Source organism: Lissotriton vulgaris, chromosome 3_1 (assembly GCF_964263255.1).
Source record: "Lissotriton vulgaris chromosome 3_1, aLisVul1.2, whole genome shotgun sequence".
In the NCBI taxonomy this organism is placed as follows: Eukaryota; Metazoa; Chordata; class Amphibia; order Caudata; family Salamandridae; genus Lissotriton; species Lissotriton vulgaris.
The window spans coordinates 8124696-8149366 of record NC_141689.1 but is presented as its reverse complement, the minus strand read 5'-3'; the positions used below and the strand labels follow the sequence as shown (position 1 = coordinate 8149366).

The 24671-nt window shown below is 50.6% G+C and overlaps 1 protein-coding gene across 1 annotated transcript in view; it reads right to left on the bottom strand.

Moving 5' to 3' along the window:
- Positions 1-1014: 1014 nt before the first annotated feature.
- The window catches only part of LOC147725807 (uncharacterized), a 724833-nt gene continuing 701176 nt past the window's right edge, over positions 1015-24671 (bottom strand). The window contains exon 6 of the mRNA XM_086962786.1: positions 1015-1169. Coding sequence (XP_086818912.1) covers positions 1038-1169 — 132 coding nt within the window. The 3' untranslated portion in view covers positions 1015-1037. The remainder of the gene's footprint in view (positions 1170-24671) is intronic.

Below are 24671 nucleotides of genomic sequence, written 5' to 3'. Positions count from 1 at the left end.
ACCAGCTCCTCCCTCTGGTCTTTCCGGAAAAGCCTTAAAACCTGGCTTTTCAATCTTTGATTTCCACCATCCTCTGTACTTCAGCGCCTTCACGGGTTAAACATTGCAGTTATCTAGCGCCGAGATGCCTTAGGGCCGTCGTTCGCGCTTTACAAATGTTGTTATAAATAAATAAATAAATGCCAGTATCTATACATTATCTGTGCCAGTCTGCTTCTCCCATGCCAGTGTCTATATATCTTCTGTGCCAGTCTGTGTCTCCCATAACAGTGTGTATAAATCTTCTGTGCTTGTCTGCATCACCCATGCCAGTGTTTATACATCATCTGAGCCAGTCTGTGTCTCCCATGCCAGTTTCTATTCATCATCTGTGCCAGGCTGTGTCACCCATTCCAGTTTCTATAAATCATCTGAGCCAGTCTGTGTCTCCAATGCCAGTGTCTAATCACCATCTGTGCCAGTCTGTGTCACCCAAGCCAGTGTCTGTACATCATCTGTGCCAGTCTGTGTCTCTGATGCCCGTGTCTAATCATCATCTGTTGCAGTCTGTGTCTCCCATGCCAGTGTCTCTACATCATCTGTGCCAGTCTGTGTCACCCATGCCAGTGTCTATACATCATCTGTGCCAGTCTGGGTCAACCGTACCACCCTCTTAGCACCACTAATGCAACCAGGGCAGAGGTTCTTGCTTGTGAATGAAATACTTTTGGCTGAAAGGTTGCCATCCCAAGTATTTTAGAGCACAGTGAACCACTAGCATTGGTCTTAAATGAGTGCATTTAAAGGCAAAGGTATATTTATTTGTGAGCTCATTTTCAAAGGTTCTGTGATAAAAATAGAAACCTGTAATAAAAGTGGTTGGTTGATTTCTGACCAGAAAACAATCACCTCCCTGGAAGTCTGTAGGGCAAAACAGTATCAAAGGTAGGTCGGTGTCAGTGCCGCCACTAACCCACCCACTTATCTGAATTGTGTCAGTCAACAGCGTTCTTGTTTCATATCACCCACCTGAAGTCCATGTCTGTTCTGTGTGAAGACTATTTTGTAGCCGGGGTTGGTACTGGGGTCCCTGCTGCCTGGAGTGTGTACTTTCCGGGGGTGGTGTACACCTTCTCAAAGTCCAGCTGCCTCTTCACAAGTGTCTCATATTTGTCCTGGTGATCGGAGACCTGTCAGGAGTTGGAACAAAACATACACAAGAGTCAAACGGTGTCTAATCCTGGACACCAACACAAATACTCAATGTAATCACTCCACTGATAGGGACACGGCGCAGATGAGAGTATGAGACTGCGCCACTAATTATCCGTCACAGGTTTAAAGACTTGGTGTAGGAAGCTGGCTCTATATATACTATACCAACGTGAGGTATGGTGTCCACAGCGCCCAGTGGATCCCCAGAGGTAGGCAGAGGCAAAGTTCGATAGAACCTTACTCTCTATTTGTGGTAGTTTGGTCGAGCAGTAAGGCAGTATCAGAGGACAGTGGTAAACATTTGCTGTACACACTCAGTCAGCAAATGAATTCACACACTTAAAGACTGAAGGTCAGACCAATTGTTTTTGTGTAAAAATATTCTTTTAGTTATTTTATTTCTACAATCACGCAAGCTTGGCACAGGTAAGCAATAAGTACTTTACAGTAATAAATGCTGATTGAAAAACAGTTCAATTGCAATTGTAAATGTACTATGGTTTGACTTACAATATTGTTTCAGAAAAATGCAGTCACTTGTAAATACAGTACATGTACTTGAATGGGATTTTCAGTAAAATAGCAGGTAGGATATTTTTGGATTAATATTCTTACTCAGTGCTTTATGCCTGGGTGCAGCGCTGGGACATTTCCTGTAAACAGGTGAGTAAAAGCGTTTTAGGTAAATCGTACAATTTAAAAGAATTTCTTTAGGTTTCAAAATTTTACACTTTGAAACTTTTTCAGGAAAAAGTGTCAATGTTATCCTATGGAGGAAAATAGTGTTATCGGTTCTGAGGTAAGTATTTGGTAGTGGGAGTTGAGGTTCTTAGCTTAGACTTAGGGGTCTCCCAGGGTCAGCGATGCACTCTTGTTGTACCCTCAGCTGCACTAGGGCAGCCGGGTGCAGAGTGTTGAGGCCCCATGTTATACAATGGGGGATAAGAGGCAACCGGTTGGTGGCTGCTGGGAAGCAGGCCACTGGGTTGTGGGAGAAAAGCTCCTGGACTTTAACTCGGGGTAAATGGGGAAACAAATTAGCACCAAAGGTGCACCCTCAGCGGCACTAGGGCGGCCGGATGGAGGGTGCTGTTTTGACCTTGTATGCCCAGTTGTTTCCAATGGAGAGCCTCCGGTTTGCAAAATCACTGCAGGCAGTGGGATGAAGGACATCTGGGTGTGACCACCACATTGAGAGGTAAGTTGGAATGTTAGGAGTCAGTTAGACACTGTCGGTTTGGGCACATAAGGCTGTGGGGCGTCGGGTGCAGGGGTTAGGGGGGGCCTTCTGGATTAAGACTTCAGGCGTCGGCTGGAGGTTTGAGGCAGGTCAGGGGTCACTGGATCTCGGGTCAGGATCACCAGGGGAACCTCCTCGTTTGCCCACAAGCTTGAGCCGGGGACAGCTGAGGAAATCCAAAATCTCCATTCTCAGGGGTCTTCCTAATAACAATAAAGAACTTGGCACAGAAGCTGAAATATGAAAAGACATCTTTATTAAACTTTCAATAAGCGAGGCTACGTCACCCAGCTGCCTTAGCAACTGAATGAGGCAGTCTGAGGAATACAGAGGACAGAGGCCTTTTATATGTTTTAGGGTTACATGACTCAGCACAAAAGTAAGGGGCAGTCCTAGTTTTTGCAAGCATACAAAAATCCCAACATTCCTTATTTACAGTTTGACCAATCCCATGTATACACGACCAAAGCATTGTATGATGACAAACCCACATTTCAGTTTATCCAGCCCATAATTAATCATCAAACAAACCCAAGATAAACATTCTTCTTTAGACAAGCTGGACAAAACCCATAATAAAAGGGCCAGCAGCCCCCATCATAAATAGACCATAAAGAAGGAACAGAAACAGATAGGAGCAAGATAAAGGTGTGTGTGCGTGTACAATAAACTCAACAATGACCTGCTCTTTGATCCTAATCTTGATCAGCTACTGGGCAAGAAACTGGTCTAACAAGTTCAGCTTCAGGCAACAGGGTCAGTTCACTCAGGTCATTCAAAAGTCAGCTAAAGTCATCAGCCTATGTGACAGCAACTACAAAATGGCTGCCATGCACAAAATGGAACCCATGGTTCAGAACGAAATTGTCAAATACACAGTGAATCCATCGGTGTAACATGACGAATACACTCATGCCTGCTGAGCTCACTATTTACGGTTCGATGTTACCAAAATCGAAACGGAACCATAACCTTTATGACCCAGGTTCAGAATTCACGGAACCTCAAGCGGGTTAAGAGTTGGGTGAATTTGCGGTCTCCAGCTGCTGCCAGAGAATGCAGTTGAACTAATCCGGTGTTCACAGGAGAAGCAGTCTTTGGAAGTGAAGGTAGGCTGGTCCTCTGGGGTTTTCAAGGTTGTTGACTGCAGGACACACCAGGATTTTACAAGAGCAGGTTCAAGGGGACGCTGCTGCCCGGATGTTCGGTCCTTCTGCTTCTTTTTTTCTTGTTTCTTGTCTGAATCTGAGGAAGCAAGCTTCAGGGTGCCCCTAAATACTACATTTAGGTGTGTTTCAGGTAGGTAAAAGGTAAAATGGGTCCCTTCCCTGAGATAGGTACACTCCCTATTATGCCACCCTCCAGTGGGAGGGGACATGTGCCTGTCCCTGGTTGTCTGAGTACCCCCATTTTCTAGATGACGTGGACTAAGAGTTGTGCTTCACCTCACCTCCTCCACCTGAGGGGTGGAGTTGGCAGCGGTGGGAACACCTATCTTCCCACTTGTTTTACCCGCAGGTTCTCCCGCCCAATTTGGGGGTCCGAACGATTGGGGACCAGTTGCTGAAAGGAGCAATCTGCCTTAGGAAGCTCACAAAGGTGGCAAGCCTTTAAAGCTTCCCCTTCGTGAACCCTGTCCATCCTGGGGGAGATGGTTTGGCACCTTCTCCCATGGTGTGCATTGTTTCAGGCCCCAGAGAGCGGCAAGCTCTCGACCCAGGGGTCCAGAAATATGTCGGGTTGTGGCAGCTAAAAACAGCCACTCAGTCTGGACACTAGTGGTGGATTAGTTTTCAGGGGGCTTCTCTAACATTCCCTCTGTGTGCATTGTTCATTAAAGTGGGTTTAATGTGCTGAGAAGTTTCATACCAAACTTCTCAGTTGTCAGTGCAGCCATTATTGTGCTGTGGAGTTCGTAGTGACAAACTCCCAACACCATATACTCTTAACTGCAGCACTTCACTTACAATGTCTAAGAATGGACTTAGACACTATAGGGGTACAGGGCTCATACAACTGTACCCTCATCGCTGGTATAGTGCACCGAGCTAGAGGGGTGCCTGACCTATGCCAGGGCAGTGGGTTGCAGGCATAGTACACAGGGATGTGTGCCATGTCGACTCTTTGTTCTGCACCAAGACACACAGCCTGCAAAGGCAGCGCATGTGTGTAATGGTACAGGACCTCTAGACACCTGCTTCATCCATCCTTGTAGACACCAGGTCCAGCCATCCTTCTAGGCACGCGCTCCATCCATCGATTAGGTACCAGCGCCATTCATCCTTCTAAACACCCACTCCATCCATTCTTCTAGGCAATCAGTTCATCCATCCTTCTAGGCACCCACTCCATCCATCCTACTAGGCACCCACTCCATCCATCCTTCTAGGAACCCCCTCAATCCATCCTTTTAGACAGCTGCTCCATCTGTCCTTCTGGACACCAGCTCCATACATCTTTCTAGATACCCTCTCCATCCATCCTTCTAGACACCAGCTCCATCCATCCTTCTAGGCACTCACTTCATGCATCCTTCTAGACACCAGCTCCATCCATCCTTCTAGACACCCTCTCCATCCATCCTTCTAGACACCAGCTCCATCCATTCTTCTAGGCACCCTCTCCATCCATCCTTCTAGGCCCTGGTTACATCCATCCTTCCAGACACCAGCTCCATCCATCCTTCTAGACACCCTCTCCATCCATCCTTCTAGACACCAGCTCTATCCATCCTTCTAGGAACCCTCTCCATCCATCCTTCTAGGCCCTGGATACATCCATCCTTCTAGACACCGGCTCCATCCATGCTTCTAGACACCAGCTCCGTCCATCCTACTAGACACCAGCTCCATCCATCCTTCTAGGCACCCACTTGATCCATCCTTCGACACCAGCTCCATCCATCCTTCTAGACACCCTCTCCATCCATCCTTCTAGACACCAGCTCCATCCATCTTTCTAGGCCATGCTCCATCCATCCTTCTAGACACCTGTTCCATCCATCCTTCTAGTCCACGCTCCATCCATCCTTCTAGACACCTGTTCCATCCATCCTTCTAGGCACTCACTTTATGCATCCTTCTAGACACCAGCTCCATCCATCCTTCTAGACACAAGCTCCATCCATCCTTCTAGACTCCAGCTCCATCCATCCTTCTACACACCAGCAGCTCCATCCATCCTTCTATGCACCACTCCATCCATCCTTCTAGACACCAGCTCCATCCATCCTTCTAGACACCAGCAGCTCCATCCATCCTTCTAGACACCAGCTCCATCCATCCTTATAGGCACCGGCTCCATCCATCCTTCTAGACACCAGCTCCATTCATCCTTCTAGGCACTCACTTCATGCATCCTTCTAGACACCAGCTCCATCCATCCTTCTAGACACCAGCTCCATCCATCCTTCTAGGCACCGGCCCCATCCATCCTTCCAGGCACCCTCTCCATCCATCCTTCTAGGCACCGCCTTGATCTATCCTTCCAAGCCCGCTCCATGCTTCCTTCTAGACACCAGCTCCTTCCATCCTTCTAGACACCCACTCCATTCATCCTTCTAGACACTAGCTGCATCCATCCTTCTAGGCACTCACTTCATGCATCCTTCTAGACACCGGCTCCATCCATCCTTCTAGACACCCTCTCCATCCATCCTTCTAGACACCAGCTCCATCCATCCTTCTAGGCACTGTCTCCATCCATCCTTCTAGGCCCTTGCTCCATCCATCCTTCTAGACACCGACTCCATCTATCCTGCTAGACACCAGCTCCATCCATCCTGCTAGACACCAGCTCCATCCATCCTTCTAGGAACCCTCTCCATCCATCCTTCTAGACACCAGCTCCATCCATCCTTCTAGGCACTCACTTCATGCATCCTTCTAGACACCAGCTCCATCCATCCTTCTAGACACCCTCTCCATCCATCCTTCTAGACACCAGCTCCATCCATTCTTCTAGGCACCCTCTCCATCCATCCTTCTAGGCCCTGGTTACATCCATCCTTCCAGACACCAGCTCCATCCATCCTTCTAGACACCCTCTCCATCCATCCTTCTAGACACCAGCTCTATCCATCCTTCTAGGAACCCTCTCCATCCATCCTTCTAGGCCCTGGATACATCCATCCTTCTAGACACCGGCTCCATCCATGCTTCTAGACACCAGCTCCGTCCATCCTACTAGACACCAGCTCCATCCATCCTTCTAGGCACCCACTTGATCCATCCTTCGACACCAGCTCCATCCATCCTTCTAGACACCCTCTCCATCCATCCTTCTAGACACCAGCTCCATCCATCTTTCTAGGCCATGCTCCATCCATCCTTCTAGACACCTGTTCCATCCATCCTTCTAGTCCACGCTCCATCCATCCTTCTAGACACCTGTTCCATCCATCCTTCTAGGCACTCACTTTATGCATCCTTCTAGACACCAGCTCCATCCATCCTTCTAGACACAAGCTCCATCCATCCTTCTAGACTTCAGCTCCATCCATCCTTCTACACATCAGCAGCTCCATCCATCCTTCTATGCACCACTCCATCCATCCTTCTAGACACCAGCTCCATCCATCCTTCTAGACACCAGCAGCTCCATCCATCCTTCTAGACACCAGCTCCATCCATCCTTATAGGCACCGGCTCCATCCATCCTTCTAGACACCAGCTCCATTCATCCTTCTAGGCACTCACTTCATGCATCCTTCTAGACACCAGCTCCATCCATCCTTCTAGACACCAGCTCCATCCATCCTTCTAGGCACCGGCCCCATCCATCCTTCCAGGCACCCTCTCCATCCATCCTTCTAGGCACCGCCTTGATCTATCCTTCCAAGCCCGCTCCATGCTTCCTTCTAGACACCAGCTCCATCCATCCTTCTAGACACCCACTCCATTCATCCTTCTAGACACTAGCTGCATCCATCCTTCTAGGCACTCACTTCATGCATCCTTCTAGACACCGGCTCCATCCATCCTTCTAGACACCCTCTCCATCCATCCTTCTAGACACCAGCTCCATCCATCCTTCTAGGCACTGTCTCCATCCATCCTTCTAGGCCCTTGCTCCATCCATCCTTCTAGACACCGACTCCATCTATCCTGCTAGACACCAGCTCCATCCATCCTGCTAGACACCAGCTCCATCCATCCTTCTAGACACCCTCTCTATCCATCCTTCTAGACACCAGCTCCATCCATACTTCTAGACACCAGCTCCATCCATCTTTCTAGGCAACGCTCCATCCATCCTTCTAGACACCTGTTCCATCCATCCTTCTAGGCACTTACTTCTAGACACCAGCTCCATCCAACCTTCTAGGCACTCACTTCATGCATCCTTCTAGACACCAGCTCCATCCATCCTTCCAGGCACCGGTTCCATCCATCCTTCTAGACACCAGCTCCATCCATCCTTCTAGAAACCTGTTCCATCTATACTTCTATTCATTCACTACATGCATCCTTCTAGACACCAGCTCCATCCATCCTTCTAGGCACCGGCTCCATCTGTCCTTCTAGACACCAGCTCCATCCATCCTTCTAGGCACTCACTTCATGCATCCTTCTACACACCAACCCCATCCATCCTTTTAAACAGCTGCTCCATCTGTCCTTCTGGACACCAGCTCCATCCATCCTTCTAGACACCCTCTCCATCCATCCTTCTAGACACCAGCTCCATCCATCCTTCTAGGCACTCACTTCATGCATCCTTCTAGACACCAGCTCCATCCATCCTTCTAGACACGCTCTCCATCTATCCTTCTAGTCACCAGCTCCATCCATCCTTCTAGGCACCTTTTCCATCCATCCTTCTAGGCCCTGGCTACATCCATCCTTCTATACACCAGCTCCATCCATCCTTCTAGACACCCTCTCCATCCATCCTTCTAGACACCAGCTCCATCCATCCTTCTAGGCACCCTCTCCATCCGTCCTACTAGGCCCAGGCTACATCCATCCTTCTAGACACCAGCTCCATCCATCCTTCTAGGCCCTTCTAGACACCAGCCCCATCCATCCTTCTAGGCACTCACTTCATGCATCCTTCTAGACACCAGCTCCATCCATCCTTCTAGACACCCTCTCCGTCCATCCTTCTAGACACCTTCCCCATCCATCCTTCTAGGCCCTTCTAGACACCAGCCTTATCCATCCTTCTAGGCACTCACTTCATGCATCCTTCTAGACACCAGCTCCATCCATCCTTCTAGACACCATCTCCATCCATCCTTCTAGGCACCGGCTCCATCCATCCTTCCAGGCACCCTCTCCATCCATCCTTCTAGGCACCGGCTTCATCTATCCTTCTAGGCCCTCTCCATTCATCCTTCTAGACACCAGCTCCATCCATCCTTCTAGACACCCCCTCCATTCATCCTTCTAGACACCAGCTCCATCCATCCTTCTAGGCACTCACTTCATGCATCCTTCTAGACACCGGCTCCATCCATACTTCTAGACACCCTCTCCATCCATCCTTCTAGGCACTGTCTCCATCCATCCTTCTAGGCCCTGGCTACATCAATCCTTCTAGACACCGACTCCATCCATCCTCCTAGACACCGGCTCCATCCATCCTTCTAGACACCGGCTCCATCCATCCTTCTAGACACCAGTTCCATCCATCCTTCTAGGCACTCACTTCATGCATCCTTCTAGACACCAGCTCCATCAATCCTTCTAGGCACCGGCTCCATCCATCCTTATAGACACCAGCTCCATCCATCCCTCTAGACACCTGTTCCATCTATCCTTCTAGGCACTCACTTCATGCATCCTTCTAGACACCAGCTCCATCCATCCTTCTAGGCACCGGCTCCATCCATCCTTCTAGACACCAGCTCCATCCATCCTTCTATGCACTCACTTAATGCTTCCTTCTAGACACCAGCTCCATCCATCCTTTTAGACAGCTGCTCCATCTGTCCTTCTGGACACCAGCTCCATCCATCCTTCTAGACACCCTCTCCATCCATCCTTCTAGACACCAGCTCCATCCATCCTTCAAGGCACTCACTTCATGCATCCTTCTAGACATCAGCTCCATCCATCCTTCTAGACACCCTCTCCATCCACCCTTCTAGACACTAGCTCCATCCATCCTTCTAGGCACTCACTTCATGCATCCTTCTAGACACCGGCTCCATCCATCCTTCTAGACACCCTCTCCATCCATTCTTCTAGACACCAGCTCCATCCATCCTTCTAGGCACTGTCTCCATCCATCCTTCTAGGCCCTGGCTACATCCATCCTTCTAGACACGACTCCATCCATCCTTCTAGACACCAGCTCCATCCATCCTTCTAGACACTCTCTCCATCTATCCTTCTAGACACTAGCTTCATACATCTTTCTAGGCCACGCTCCATCCATCCTTCTAGACACCAGCTCCATCCATCCTTCTAGGCACCGGCTCCATCCATCCTTTTAGACACCAGCTCTATCCATCCTTTTAGACACCAGCTCTATCCATCCTTCTAGGCACTCACTTCATGCATCCTTCTAGACACCATCTCCATCCATCCTTCTAGGCACCGGCTCCATCCATCCTTCTAGACACCAACTCCATCCAATCTTCTAGGCACTCACTTCATGCTTCCTTCTAGACACCAGCTCCATCCTTCCTTTTAGATAGCTGCTCCATCTGTCCTTCTGGACACCAGCTCCATCCATCCTTCTAGACACCCTCTCCATCCATCCTTCTAGACACCAGCTCCATCCATCCTTCTAGGCACTCACTTCATGCATCCTTCTAGACATCAGCTCCATCCATCCTTCTAGACACCCTCTCCATCCACCCTTCTAGACACCAGCTCCATCCATCCTTCTAGGCACCCTTCTCATCCCTGCTTCTAGGCCCTGGCTACATCCATCCTTCTAGACACCAGCTCCATCCATCCTTCTAGACACACTCTCCATCCATACTTCTAGACACCAGCTCCATCCATCCTTCTAGGCACCCTCTCCGTCCATCCTTCTAGACACCCTCTCCATCCATCCTTCTAGACACCAGCCCCATCCATCCTTCTAGGCACTCACTTCATGCATCCTTCTAGACACCAGCTCCATCCATCCTTCTAGACACCCTCTCCATCCATCCTTCTAGGCACCGGCTCCATCCATCCTTCCAGGCACCCTCTCCATCCATCCTTCTAGGCAATGGCTTCATCTATCCTCTAGGCCCGCTCCATTCATCCTTCTAGACACCAGCTCCATCCATCCTTCTAGAGACCCACTCCATTCATCCTTCTAGACACTAGCTCCATCCATCCTTCTAGGCACTCACTTCATGCATCCTTCTAGACACCGGCTCCATCCATCCTTCTAGACACCCTCTCCATCCATTCTTCTAGACACCAGCTCCATCCATCCTTCTAGGCACTGTCTCCATCCATCCTTCTAGGCCCTGGCTACATCCATCCTTCTAGACACGACTCCATCCATCCTTCTAGACACCAGCTCCATCCATCCTTCTAGACACTCTCTCCATCTATCCTTCTAGACACTAGCTTCATACATCTTTCTAGGCCACGCTCCATCCATCCTTCTAGACACCAGCTCCATCTATCTTTCTAGGCCATGCTCCATCCATCCTTCTAAACACCTGTTCCATCCATCCTTCTAGGAACTTACTTCATGCATCCTTCTAGACACCAGCTCCATCCATCCTTCTAGGCACCGGCTCCATCCATCCTTTTAGACACCAGCTCTATCCATCCTTTTAGACACCAGCTCTATCCATCCTTCTAGGCACTCACTTCATGCATCCTTCTAGACACCATCTCCATCCATCCTTCTAGGCACCGGCTCCATCCATCCTTCTAGACACCAACTCCATCCAATCTTCTAGGCACTCACTTCATGCTTCCTTCTAGACACCAGCTCCATCCTTCCTTTTAGATAGCTGCTCCATCTGTCCTTCTGGACACCAGCTCCATCCATCCTTCTAGACACCCTCTCCATCCATCCTTCTAGACACCAGCTCCATCCATCCTTCTAGGCACTCACTTCATGCATCCTTCTAGACAGCAGCTCCATCCATCCTTCTAGACACCCTCTCCATCTGTCCTTCTAGACACCAGCTCCATCCATCCATCTAGGCACCCTTCTCATCCATCCTTCTAGGCTCTGGCTACATCCATCCTTCTAGACACCCTTTCCATCCATCCTTCTAGACACCAGCTCCATCAATCCTTCTAGGCACTCACTTCATGCATTCTTCTAGACACCAGCTCCATCCATCCTTCTAGGCACCGGCTCCATCCATTCTTCTAGACACCAGCTCCATCCATCCTTCTAGACACCTGTTCCATCCATCCTTCTAGGCAGTCACTTCATGCATCCTTCTAGACAACAGCTCCATCCATCCTTCTAGACACCAGCTCCATCCATCCTTCTAGACACCAGCTCCATTCATCCTTCCAGGCACCCTCTCCATCCATCCTTCTAGTGACTGGCTCCATCCATCCTTTTATGCCACGCTCCATCTATTCTTCTAGGCAACCACTCCATCCATCCTTCTAGTCCCCCGCTCTATCCATCCTTCTAGGCAACCACTCATCCATCCTTCTAGTCCCCCGCTCCATCCATCCTTCTAGGCACCAGCTCCATCCATCCTTCTAGACACCAGCTCCATCCATCCTTCTAGGCACTCACTTCATGCATCCTTCTAGACACCGACTCTATCCATCCTTCTAGACACCCTCTCCATCCATCCTTCTAGGAACCAGCTTCATTCATCCTTCTAGGCACCCTCTCCATCCATCCTTCTAGGCCCAGGCTACATCATTCCTTCTATACACCGGCTACATCCATCCTTCTAGACACCAGCTCCATCCATCCTTAGAGACACCAGCTCCATCCATCCTACTAGGCACCCGCTCCATCCATCCTCCTAGACACCAGCTCTATCCATCCTTCTAGACACCCTCTCCATGCATCCTTCTTGACACCAGCTACATCCATCTTCCTAGACCACGCTCCATCCATCCTTCTAGACACCTGTTCTATCCATCATTCTAGGCACTCACTTCATGCATCCATCTAGACACCAGCTCCATCCATCCTTCTAGACGCCAGCTCCATCCATCCTCCTAGACACCAGCTCTATCCATCCTTCTAGACACCCTCTCTATCCATCCTTCTTGACACCAGCTCCCTCCATCTTCCTAGACCACGCTACATCCATCCTTCTAGACACCTGTTCCATCCATCCTTCTAGGCACTCACTTCATGCATCCTTCCAGACACCAGCTCCATCCATCCTTCTAGACACCAGCTCCATCCATCCTTCTAGGCACCGGCTCCATCCATCCTTCTAGACACCAGCTCCATCCATCCTTCTAGGCACCGGCTCCATCCATCCTTCTAGACACCAGCTCCATCCATCCTTCTAGGCACCAACTCCATCAATCCTTCCAGGCACCCTCTCCATCCACCCTTCTAGGCACCGGCTCCATCTATCCTTCTAGGCCCGCTCCATTCATCCTCCTAGACACCAGCTCCATCCATCCTTCTAGACACCCGCTCCATTCATCCTTCTAGACACCAGCTCCATCCATCCTTCTAGGCACTCACTTCATGCATCCTTCTAGACACCGGCTCCATACATCCTTCTAGACACCCTCTCCATCCATCCTTCTAGACACCAGCTCCATCCATCCTTCTAGGCACTGTCTCCATCCATCCTTCTAGGCCCTGGCTACATCCATCCTTCTAGACACCGACTTCAACTATCCTGCTAGACACCAGCTCCATCCATCCTTCTAGACACCAGCTCCATCCATCCTTCTAGACACCCTCTCCATCCATCCTTCTAGACACCAGCTCCATCCATCTTTCTAGGCCACGCTCCATTCATCCTTCTAGACACCTGTTCCATCCATCCTTCTAGGCACTTACTTCATGCATCCTTCTAGATACCAGCTCCATCCATCCTTCTAGGCTCCGGCTCCATCCATCCTTCTAGACACCAGCTCCATCCATCCTTCTAGGCACTCACTTCATGCATCCTTCTAGACACCAGCTCCATCCATCCTTCTAGGCACCGGCTCCATCCATCCTTCTAGACACCAGCTCCATCCATCCTTCTAGACAACTGTTCCATCTATCCTTCCAGGCACTCACTTCATTCATCCTTCTAGACACCAGATCCATCCATCCTTCTAGGCACCGGCTCCATCCATCCTTCTAGACACCAGCTGCGTCCATCCTTCTAGGCACTCACTTCATGCATACTTCTAGACACCAGCTCCATCCATACTTTTAGACAGCTGCTCCATCTGTCCTTCTGGACACCAGCTCCATCCATCCTTCTAGACTCCCTCTCCATCCATACTTCTAGACATCAGCTCCATCCATCCTTCTAGGCACTCACTTCATGCATCCTTCTAGACACCAGCTCCATCCATCCTTCTAGACACCCTCTCCATCCATCCTTCTAGGTACCCTCTCTATCCATTCTTCTAGGCCCTGGCTACATCCATCCTTCTAGACACCGGCTCCATCCATCCTGCTAGACACCAGCTTCATCAATCCTTCTAGACACCAGCTTCATCCATCCTTCTAGGCACCCACTCGATCCATCCTTCTAGACACCAGCTCCATCCATCCTTCTAGACACCAGCTCCATCCATCCTTCTAGACACCCTCTCCATCCATCCTTCTAGACAGCACCTCCATCCATCTTTCTAGGCCACACTCCATCCATCCTTCTAGACACCAGCTCCATCCATCCTTCTAGGCACCCACTCGATCCATCCTTCTAGAGACCAGCTCCATCCATCCTTCTAGACAACAGCTCCATCCATCCTTCTAGACACCAGCTCCATCCATCCTTCTAGACACCAGACCAATCCATCCTTCTAGGCAGCCACTCCATCCATCCGTCTAGACACCAGCTCCATTCATCCTTATAGGCACCCTCTCCATCCATCCGTCTAGACACCAGCTCCATCCATCCTTCTAGGCACCGGCTCCATCCATCCTTCTAGACACCAGCTCCATCCATCCTTCTAGGCACTAACTTCAGGCATCTTTCTAGACACCAGCTCCATCCATCCTTCTAGACACGAGCTCCATCCATCCTTACGGACACCAGCTCCATCCATCCTTCTAGGCACCGGCTCCATCCATCCTTCCAGGCACCCTCTCCATCCATCCTTCTAGGTACCGGCTCCATCTATCCTTCTAGGCCCGCTCCTTTCATCCTTCTAGACACCAGCTCCATCCATCCTTCTAGACAGCCTCTCCATCCATCCTTCTAGACACCTGTTCCATCCATCATTCTAGGCACTCACTTCATGCATCCTTCTAGACACCAGCTCCATCCATCCTTCTAGACGCCAGCTCCATCCATCCTCCTAGACACCAGCTCTATCCATCCTTGTAGACACCCTCTCCATCCATCCTTCTTGACACCAGCTCCATCCATCTTCCTAGACCACGCTCCATCCATCCTTCTAGACACCTGTTCCATCAATCCTTCTAGGCACTCACTTCATGCATCCTTCCAGACACCAGCTCCATCCATCCTTCTAGACACCAGCTCCATCCATCCTTCTAGGCACCGGCTCCATCCATCCTTCTAGACACCAGCTCCATCCATCCTTCTAGGTACCGGCTCCATCAATCCTTCCAGGCACCCTCTCCATCTACCCTTCTAGGCACCGGCTCCATCTATCCTTCTAGGCCCGCTCCATTCATCCTTCTAGACACCAGCTCCATCCATCCTTCTAGACACCCGCTCCATTCATCCTTCTAGACACCAGCTCCATCCATCCTTCTAGGCACTCACTTCATGCATCCTTCTAGACACCGGCTCCATACATCCTTCTAGACACCCTCTCCATCCATCCTTCTAGACACCAGCTCCATCCATCCTTCTAGGCACTGTCTCCATCCATCCTTCTAGGCCTTGGCTACATCCATCCTTCTAGACACCGACTTCATCTATCCTGCTAGACACCAGCTCCATCCATCCTTCTAGACACCAGCTCCATTCATCCTTCTAGACACCCTCTCCATCCATCCTTCTAGACACCAGCTCCATCCATCTTTCTAGGCCACGCTCCATTCATCCTTCTAGACACCTGTTCCATCCATCCTTCTAGGCACTTACTTCATGCATCCTCTAGACACCAGCTCCATTGATCCTTCTAGGCTCCGGCTTCATCCATCCTTCTAGACACCAGCTCCATCCATCCTTCTAGGCACTCACTTCATGCATCCTTCTAGACACCAGCTCCATCCATCCTTCTAGGCACCGTCTCCATCCATCCTTCTAGACACCAGCTCCATCCATCCTTCTAGACAACTGTTCCATCTATCCTTCTAGGCACTCACTTCATTCATCCTTCTAGACACCAGCTCCATCCATCCTTCTAGGCACCGGCTCCATCCATCCTTCTAGACACCAGCTCCGTCCATCCTTCTAGGCACTCACTTCATGCATCCTTCTAGACACCAGCTCCATCCATACTTTTAGACAGCTGCTCCATCTGTCCTTCTGGACACCAGCTCCATCCATCCTTCTAGACCCCCTCTCCATCCATCCTTCTAGACACCAGCTCCATCCATCCTTCTAGGCACTCACTTCATGCATCCTTCTATACACCAGCTCCATCCATCCTTCTAGACACCCTCTCCATCCATCCTTCTAGGCACCCTCTCTATCCATCCTTCTAGGCCCTGGCTACATCCATCCTTCTAGACACCGGCTCCATCCATCCTTCTAGACACCAGCTTCATCAATCCTTCTAGACACCAGCTTCATCCATCCTTCTAGGCACCCACTCGATCCATCCTTCTAGACACCAGCTCCATCCATCTTTCTAGGCCACGCTCCATCCATCCTTCTAGACACCTGTTCCATCCATCCTTCTAGGCACTCACTTCATGCATCCTTCTAGACACCAGCTCCATACATCCTTCTAGACACAAGCTCCATCCATCCTTCTAGACACGAGCTCTATCCATCCTTCTAGACACCAGCTCGATCCATCCATCTAGGCACCCACTCCATCAATCCTTCTAGACACCAGCTCCATCCATCCTTCTAGACACCCTCTCCATCCATCCTTCTAGACACCAGCTCCATCCATCCTTCTAGGCACCGGCTCCATCCATCCTTCTAGACACCAGCTCCATCCATCCTTCTAGGCACCCACTCCATCAATCCTTCTAGACACCAGCTCTATCCATCCTTCTAGACACCCTCTCCATCCATCCTTCTAGACATCAGCTCCATCCATCCTTCTAGGCACCAGCTCCATCCATCCTTCTAGACACCAGCTCCATCCATCCTTCTAGGCACTAACTTCATGCATCCTTCTGGACACCAGCTCCATCCATCCTTCTAGACACCCGCTCCATTCATCCTTCTAGACACCAGCTCCATCCATCCTTCTAGGCACTCACTTCATGCATCCTTCTAGACACCGGCTCCAAACATCCTTCTAGACACCCTCTCCATCCATCCTTCTAGACACCAGCTCCATCCATCCTTCTAGGCACTGTCTCCATCCATCCTTCTAGGCCCTGGCTACATCCATCCTTCTAGACACCGACTTCAACTATCCTGCTAGACACCAGCTCCATCCATCCTTCTAGACACCAGCTCCATCCATCCTTCTAGACACCCTCTTCATCCATCCTTCTAGACACCAGCTCCATCCATCTTTCTAGGCCACGCTCCATTCATCCTTCTAGACACCTGTTCCATCCATCCTTCTAGGCACTTACTTCATGCATCCTTCTAGATACCAGCTCCATCCATCCTTCTAGGCTCCGGCTCCATCCATCCTTCTAGACACCAGCTCCATCCATCCTTCTAGGCACTCACTTCATGCATCCTTCTAGACACCAGCTCCATCCATCCTTCTAGGCACCGGCTCCATCCATCCTTCTAGACACCAGCTCCATCCATCCTTCTAGACAACTGTTCCATCTATCCTTCCAGGCACTCACTTCATTCATCCTTCTAGACACCAGATCCATCCATCCTTCTAGGCACCGGCTCCATCCATCCTTCTAGACACCAGCTGCGTCCATCCTTCTAGGCACTCACTTCATGCATACTTCTAGACACCAGCTCCATCCATACTTTTAGACAGCTGCTCCATCTGTCCTTCTGGACACCAGCTCCATCCATCCTTCTAGACTCCCTCTCCATCCATACTTCTAGACATCAGCTCCATCCATCCTTCTAGGCACTCACTTCATGCATCCTTCTAGACACCAGCTCCATCCATCCTTCTAGACACCCTCTCCATCCATCCTTCTAGGTACCCTCTCTATCCATTCTTCTAGGCCCTGGCTACATCCATCCTTCTAGACACCGGCTCCATCCATCCTGCTAGACACCAGCTTCATCAATCCTTCTAGACACCAGCTTCATCCATCCTTCTAGGCACCCACTCGATCCATCCTTCTAGACACCAGCTCCATCCATCCTTCTAGACACCAGCTCCATTCATCCTTCTAGACACCCTCTCCATCCATCCTTCTAGACAGCACCTCCATCCATCTTTCTAGGCCACACTCCATCCATCCTTCTAGACACCAGCTCCATCCATCCTTCTAGGCACCCACTCGATCCATCCTTCTAGAGACCAGCTCCATCCATCCTTCTAGACAACAGCTCCATCCATCCTTCTAGACACCAGCTCCATCCATCCTTCTAGACACCAGACCAATCCATCCTTCTAGGCAGCCACTCCATCCATCCGTCTAGACACCAGCTCCATTCATCCTTATAGGCACCCTCTCCATCCATCCGTCTAGACACCAGCTCCATCCATCCTTCTAGGCACCGGCTCCATCCATCCTTCTAGACACCAGCTCCATCCATCCTTCTAGGCACTAACTTCAGGCATCTTTCTAGACACCAGCTCCATCCATCCTTCTAGACACGAGCTCCATCCATCCTTACGGACACCAGCTCCATCCATCCTTCTAGGCACCGGCTCCATCCATCCTTCCAGGCACCCTCTCCATCCATCCTTCTAGGTACCGGCTCCATCTATCCTTCTAGACACCAGCTCCATCCATCCTTCTAGGCACCGGCTCCATCCATCCTTCTAGACACCAGCTCCATCCATCCTTCTAGGCACCCACTCCATCAATCCTTCTAGACACCAGCTCTATCCATCCTTCTAGACACCCTCTCCATCCATCCTTCTAGACATCAGCTCCATCCATCCTTCTAGGCACCAGCTCCATCCATCCTTCTAGACACCAGCTCCATCCATCCTTCTAGGCACTAACTTCATGCATCCTTCTGGACACCAGCTCCATCCATCCTTCTAGACACCCGCTCCATTCATCCTTCTAGACACCAGCTCCATCCATCCTTCTAGGCACTCACTTCATGCATCCTTCTAGACACCGGCTCCAAACATCCTTCTAGACACCCTCTCCATCCATCCTTCTAGACACCAGCTCCATCCATCCTTCTAGGCACTGTCTCCATCCATCCTTCTAGGCCCTGGCTACATCCATCCTTCTAGACACCGACTTCAACTATCCTGCTAGACACCAGCTCCATCCATCCTTCTAGACACCAGCTCCATCCATCCTTCTAGACACCCTCTCCATCCATCCTTCTAGACACCAGCTCCATCCATCTTTCTAGGCCACGCTCCATTCATCCTTCTAGACACCTGTTCCATCCATCCTTCTAGGCACTTACTTCATGCATCCTTCTAGATACCAGCTCCATCCATCCTTCTAGGCTCCGGCTCCATCCATCCTTCTAGACACCAGCTCCATCCATCCTTCTAGGCACTCACTTCATGCATCCTTCTAGACACCAGCTCCATCCATCCTTCTAGGCACCGGCTCCATCCATCCTTCTAGACACCAGCTCCATCCATCCTTCTAGACAACTGTTCCATCTATCCTTCCAGGCACTCACTTCATTCATCCTTCTAGACACCAGATCCATCCATCCTTCTAGGCACCGGCTCCATCCATCCTTCTAGACACCAGCTGCGTCCATCCTTCTAGGCACTCACTTCATGCATACTTCTAGACACCAGCTCCATCCATACTTTTAGACAGCTGCTCCATCTGTCCTTCTGGACACCAGCTCCATCCATCCTTCTAGACTCCCTCTCCATCCATACTTCTAGACATCAGCTCCATCCATCCTTCTAGGCACTCACTTCATGCATCCTTCTAGACACCAGCTCCATCCATCCTTCTAGACACCCTCTCCATCCATCCTTCTAGGTACCCTCTCTATCCATTCTTCTAGGCCCTGGCTACATCCATCCTTCTAGACACCGGCTCCATCCATCCTGCTAGACACCAGCTTCATCAATCCTTCTAGACACCAGCTTCATCCATCCTTCTAGGCACCCACTCGATCCATCCTTCTAGACACCAGCTCCATCCATCCTTCTAGACACCAGCTCCATTCATCCTTCTAGACACCCTCTCCATCCATCCTTCTAGACAGCACCTCCATCCATCTTTCTAGGCCACACTCCATCCATCCTTCTAGACACCAGCTCCATCCATCCTTCTAGGCACCCACTCGATCCATCCTTCTAGAGACCAGCTCCATCCATCCTTCTAGACAACAGCTCCATCCATCCTTCTAGACACCAGCTCCATCCATCCTTCTAGACACCAGACCAATCCATCCTTCTAGGCAGCCACTCCATCCATCCGTCTAGACACCAGCTCCATTCATCCTTATAGGCACCCTCTCCATCCATCCGTCTAGACACCAGCTCCATCCATCCTTCTAGGCACCGGCTCCATCCATCCTTCTAGACACCAGCTCCATCCATCCTTCTAGGCACTAACTTCAGGCATCTTTCTAGACACCAGCTCCATCCATCCTTCTAGACACGAGCTCCATCCATCCTTACGGACACCAGCTCCATCCATCCTTCTAGGCACCGGCTCCATCCATCCTTCCAGGCACCCTCTCCATCCATCCTTCTAGGTACCGGCTCCATCTATCCTTCTAGGCCCGCTCCTTTCATCCTTCTAGACACCAGCTCCATCCATCCTTCTAGAAAGCCTCTCCATCCATCCTTCTAGACACCTGTTCCATCCATCATTCTAGGCACTCACTTCATGCATCCTTCTAGACACCAGCTCCATCCATCCTTCTAGACGCCAGCTCCATCCATCCTCCTAGACACCAGCTCTATCCATCCTTGTAGACACCCTCTCCATCCATCCTTCTTGACACCAGCTCCATCCATCTTCCTAGACCACGCTCCATCCATCCTTCTAGACACCTGTTCCATCAATCCTTCTAGGCACTCACTTCATGCATCCTTCCAGACACCAGCTCCATCCATCCTTCTAGACACCAGCTCCATCCATCCTTCTAGGCAGCCACTCCATCCATCCGTCTAGACACCAGCTCCATTCATCCTTATAGGCACCCTCTCCATCCATCCGTCTAGACACCAGCTCCATCCATCCTTCTAGGCACCGGCTCCATCCATCCTTCTAGACACCAGCTCCATCCATCCTTCTAGGCACTAACTTCAGGCATCTTTCTAGACACCAGCTCCATCCATCCTTCTAGACACGAGCTCCATCCATCCTTACGGACACCAGCTCCATCCATCCTTCTAGGCACCGGCTCCATCCATCCTTCCAGGCACCCTCTCCATCCATCCTTCTAGGTACCGGCTCCATCTATCCTTCTAGGCCCGCTCCTTTCATCCTTCTAGACACCAGCTCCATCCATCCTTCTAGACAGCCTCTCCATCCATCCTTCTAGACACCTGTTCCATCCATCATTCTAGGCACTCACTTCATGCATCCTTCTAGACACCAGCTCCATCCATCCTTCTAGACGCCAGCTCCATCCATCCTCCTAGACACCAGCTCTATCCATCCTTGTAGACACCCTCTCCATCCATCCTTCTTGACACCAGCTCCATCTATCTTCCTAGACCACGCTCCATCCATCCTTCTAGACACCTGTTCCATCAATCCTTCTAGGCACTCACTTCATGCATCCTTCCAGACACCAGCTCCATCCATCCTTCTAGACACCAGCTCCATCCATCCTTCTAGACACCAGACCAATCCATCCTTCTAGGCAGCCACTCCATCCATCCGTCTAGACACCAGCTCCATTCATCCTTATAGGCACCCTCTCCATCCATCCGTCTAGACACCAGCTCCATCCATCCTTCTAGGCACCGGCTCCATCCATCCTTCTAGACACCAGCTCCATCCATCCTTCTAGGCACTAACTTCAGGCATCTTTCTAGACACCAGCTCCATCCATCCTTCTAGACACGAGCTCCATCCATCCTTACGGACACCAGCTCCATCCATCCTTCTAGGCACCGGCTCCATCCATCCTTCCAGGCACCCTCTCCATCCATCCTTCTAGGTACCGGCTCCATCTATCCTTCTAGGCCCGCTCCTTTCATCCTTCTAGACACCAGCTCCATCCATCCTTCTAGACAGCCTCTCCATCCATCCTTCTAGACACCTGTTCCATCCATCATTCTAGGCACTCACTTCATGCATCCTTCTAGACACCAGCTCCATCCATCCTTCTAGACGCCAGCTCCATCCATCCTCCTAGACACCAGCTCTATCCATCCTTGTAGACACCCTCTCCATCCATCCTTCTTGACACCAGCTCCATCCATCTTCCTAGACCACGCTCCATCCATCCTTCTAGACACCTGTTCCATCAATCCTTCTAGGCACTCACTTCATGCATCCTTCCAGACACCAGCTCCATCCATCCTTCTAGACACCAGCTCCATCCATCCTTCTAGGCAGCCACTCCATCCATCCGTCTAGACACCAGCTCCATTCATCCTTATAGGCACCCTCTCCATCCATCCGTCTAGACACCAGCTCCATCCATCCTTCTAGGCACCGGCTCCATCCATCCTTCTAGACACCAGCTCCATCCATCCTTCTAGGCACTAACTTCAGGCATCTTTCTAGACACCAGCTCCATCCATCCTTCTAGACACGAGCTCCATCCATCCTTACGGACACCAGCTCCATCCATCCTTCTAGGCACCGGCTCCATCCATCCTTCCAGGCACCCTCTCCATCCATCCTTCTAGGTACCGGCTCCATCTATCCTTCTAGGCCCGCTCCTTTCATCCTTCTAGACACCAGCTCCATCCATCCTTCTAGACAGCCTCTCCATCCATCCTTCTAGACACCTGTTCCATCCATCATTCTAGGCACTCACTTCATGCATCCTTCTAGACACCAGCTCCATCCATCCTTCTAGACGCCAGCTCCATCCATCCTCCTAGACACCAGCTCTATCCATCCTTGTAGACACCCTCTCCATCCATCCTTCTTGACACCAGCTCCATCTATCTTCCTAGACCACGCTCCATCCATCCTTCTAGACACCTGTTCCATCAATCCTTCTAGGCACTCACTTCATGCATCCTTCCAGACACCAGCTCCATCCATCCTTCTAGACACCAGCTCCATCCATCCTTCTAGGCACCGGCTCCATCCATCCTTCTAGACACCAGCTCCATCCATCCTTCTAGGTACCGGCTCCATCAATCCTTCCAGGCACCCTCTCCATCTACCCTTCTAGGCACCGGCTCCATCTATCCTTCTAGGCCCGCTCCATTCATCCTTCTAGACACCAGCTCCATCCATCCTTCTAGACACCCGCTCCATTCATCCTTCTAGACACCAGCTCCATCCATCCTTCTAGGCACTCACTTCATGCATCCTTCTAGACACCGGCTCCATACATCCTTCTAGACACCCTCTCCATCCATCCTTCTAGACACCAGCTCCATCCATCCTTCTAGGCACTGTCTCCATCCATCCTTCTAGGCCTTGGCTACATCCATCCTTCTAGACACCGACTTCATCTATCCTGCTAGACACCAGCTCCATCCATCCTTCTAGACACCAGCTCCATTCATCCTTCTAGACACCCTCTCCATCCATCCTTCTAGACACCAGCTCCATCCATCTTTCTAGGCCACGCTCCATTCATCCTTCTAGACACCTGTTCCATCCATCCTTCTAGGCACTTACTTCATGCATCCTCTAGACACCAGCTCCATTGATCCTTCTAGGCTCCGGCTCCATCCATCCTTCTAGACACCAGCTCCATCCATCCTTCTAGGCACTCACTTCATGCATCCTTCTAGACACCAGCTCCATCCATCCTTCTAGGCACCGTCTCCATCCATCCTTCTAGACACCAGCTCCATCCATCCTTCTAGACAACTGTTCCATCTATCCTTCTAGGCACTCACTTCATTCATCCTTCTAGACACCAGCTCCATCCATCCTTCTAGGCACCGGCTCCATCCATCCTTCTAGACACCAGCTCCGTCCATCCTTCTAGGCACTCACTTCATGCATCCTTCTAGACACCAGCTCCATCCATACTTTTAGACAGCTGCTCCATCTGTCCTTCTGGACACCAGCTCCATCCATCCTTCTAGACCCCCTCTCCATCCATCCTTCTAGACATCAGCTCCATCCATCCTTCTAGGCACTCACTTCATGCATCCTTCTATACACCAGCTCCATCCATCCTTCTAGACACCCACTCCATCCATCCTTCTAGGCACCCTCTCTATCCATCCTTCTAGGCCCTGGCTACATCCATCCTTCTAGACACCGGCTCCATCCATCCTTCTAGACACCAGCTTCATCAATCCTTCTAGACACCAGCTTCATCCATCCTTCTAGGCACCCACTCGATCCATCCTTCTAGACACCAGCTCCATCCATCTTTCTAGGCCACGCTCCATCCATCCTTCTAGACACCTGTTCCATCCATCCTTCTAGGCACTCACTTCATGCATCCTTCTAGACACCAGCTCCATACATCCTTCTAGACACAAGCTCCATCCATCCTTCTAGACACGAGCTCTATCCATCCTTCTAGACACCAGCTCCATCCATCCATCTAGGCACCCACTCCATCAATCCTTCTAGACACCAGCTCCATCCATCCTTCTAGACACCCTCTCCATCCATCCTTCTAGACACCAGCTCCATCCATCCTTCTAGGCACCGGCTCCATCCATCCTTCTAGACACCAGCTCCATCCATCCTTCTAGGCACCCACTCCATCAATCCTTCTAGACACCAGCTCTATCCATCCTTCTAGACACCCTCTCCATCCATCCTTCTAGACATCAGCTCCATCCATCCTTCTAGGCACCAGCTCCATCCATCCTTCTAGACACCAGCTCCATCCATCCTTCTAGGCACTAACTTCATG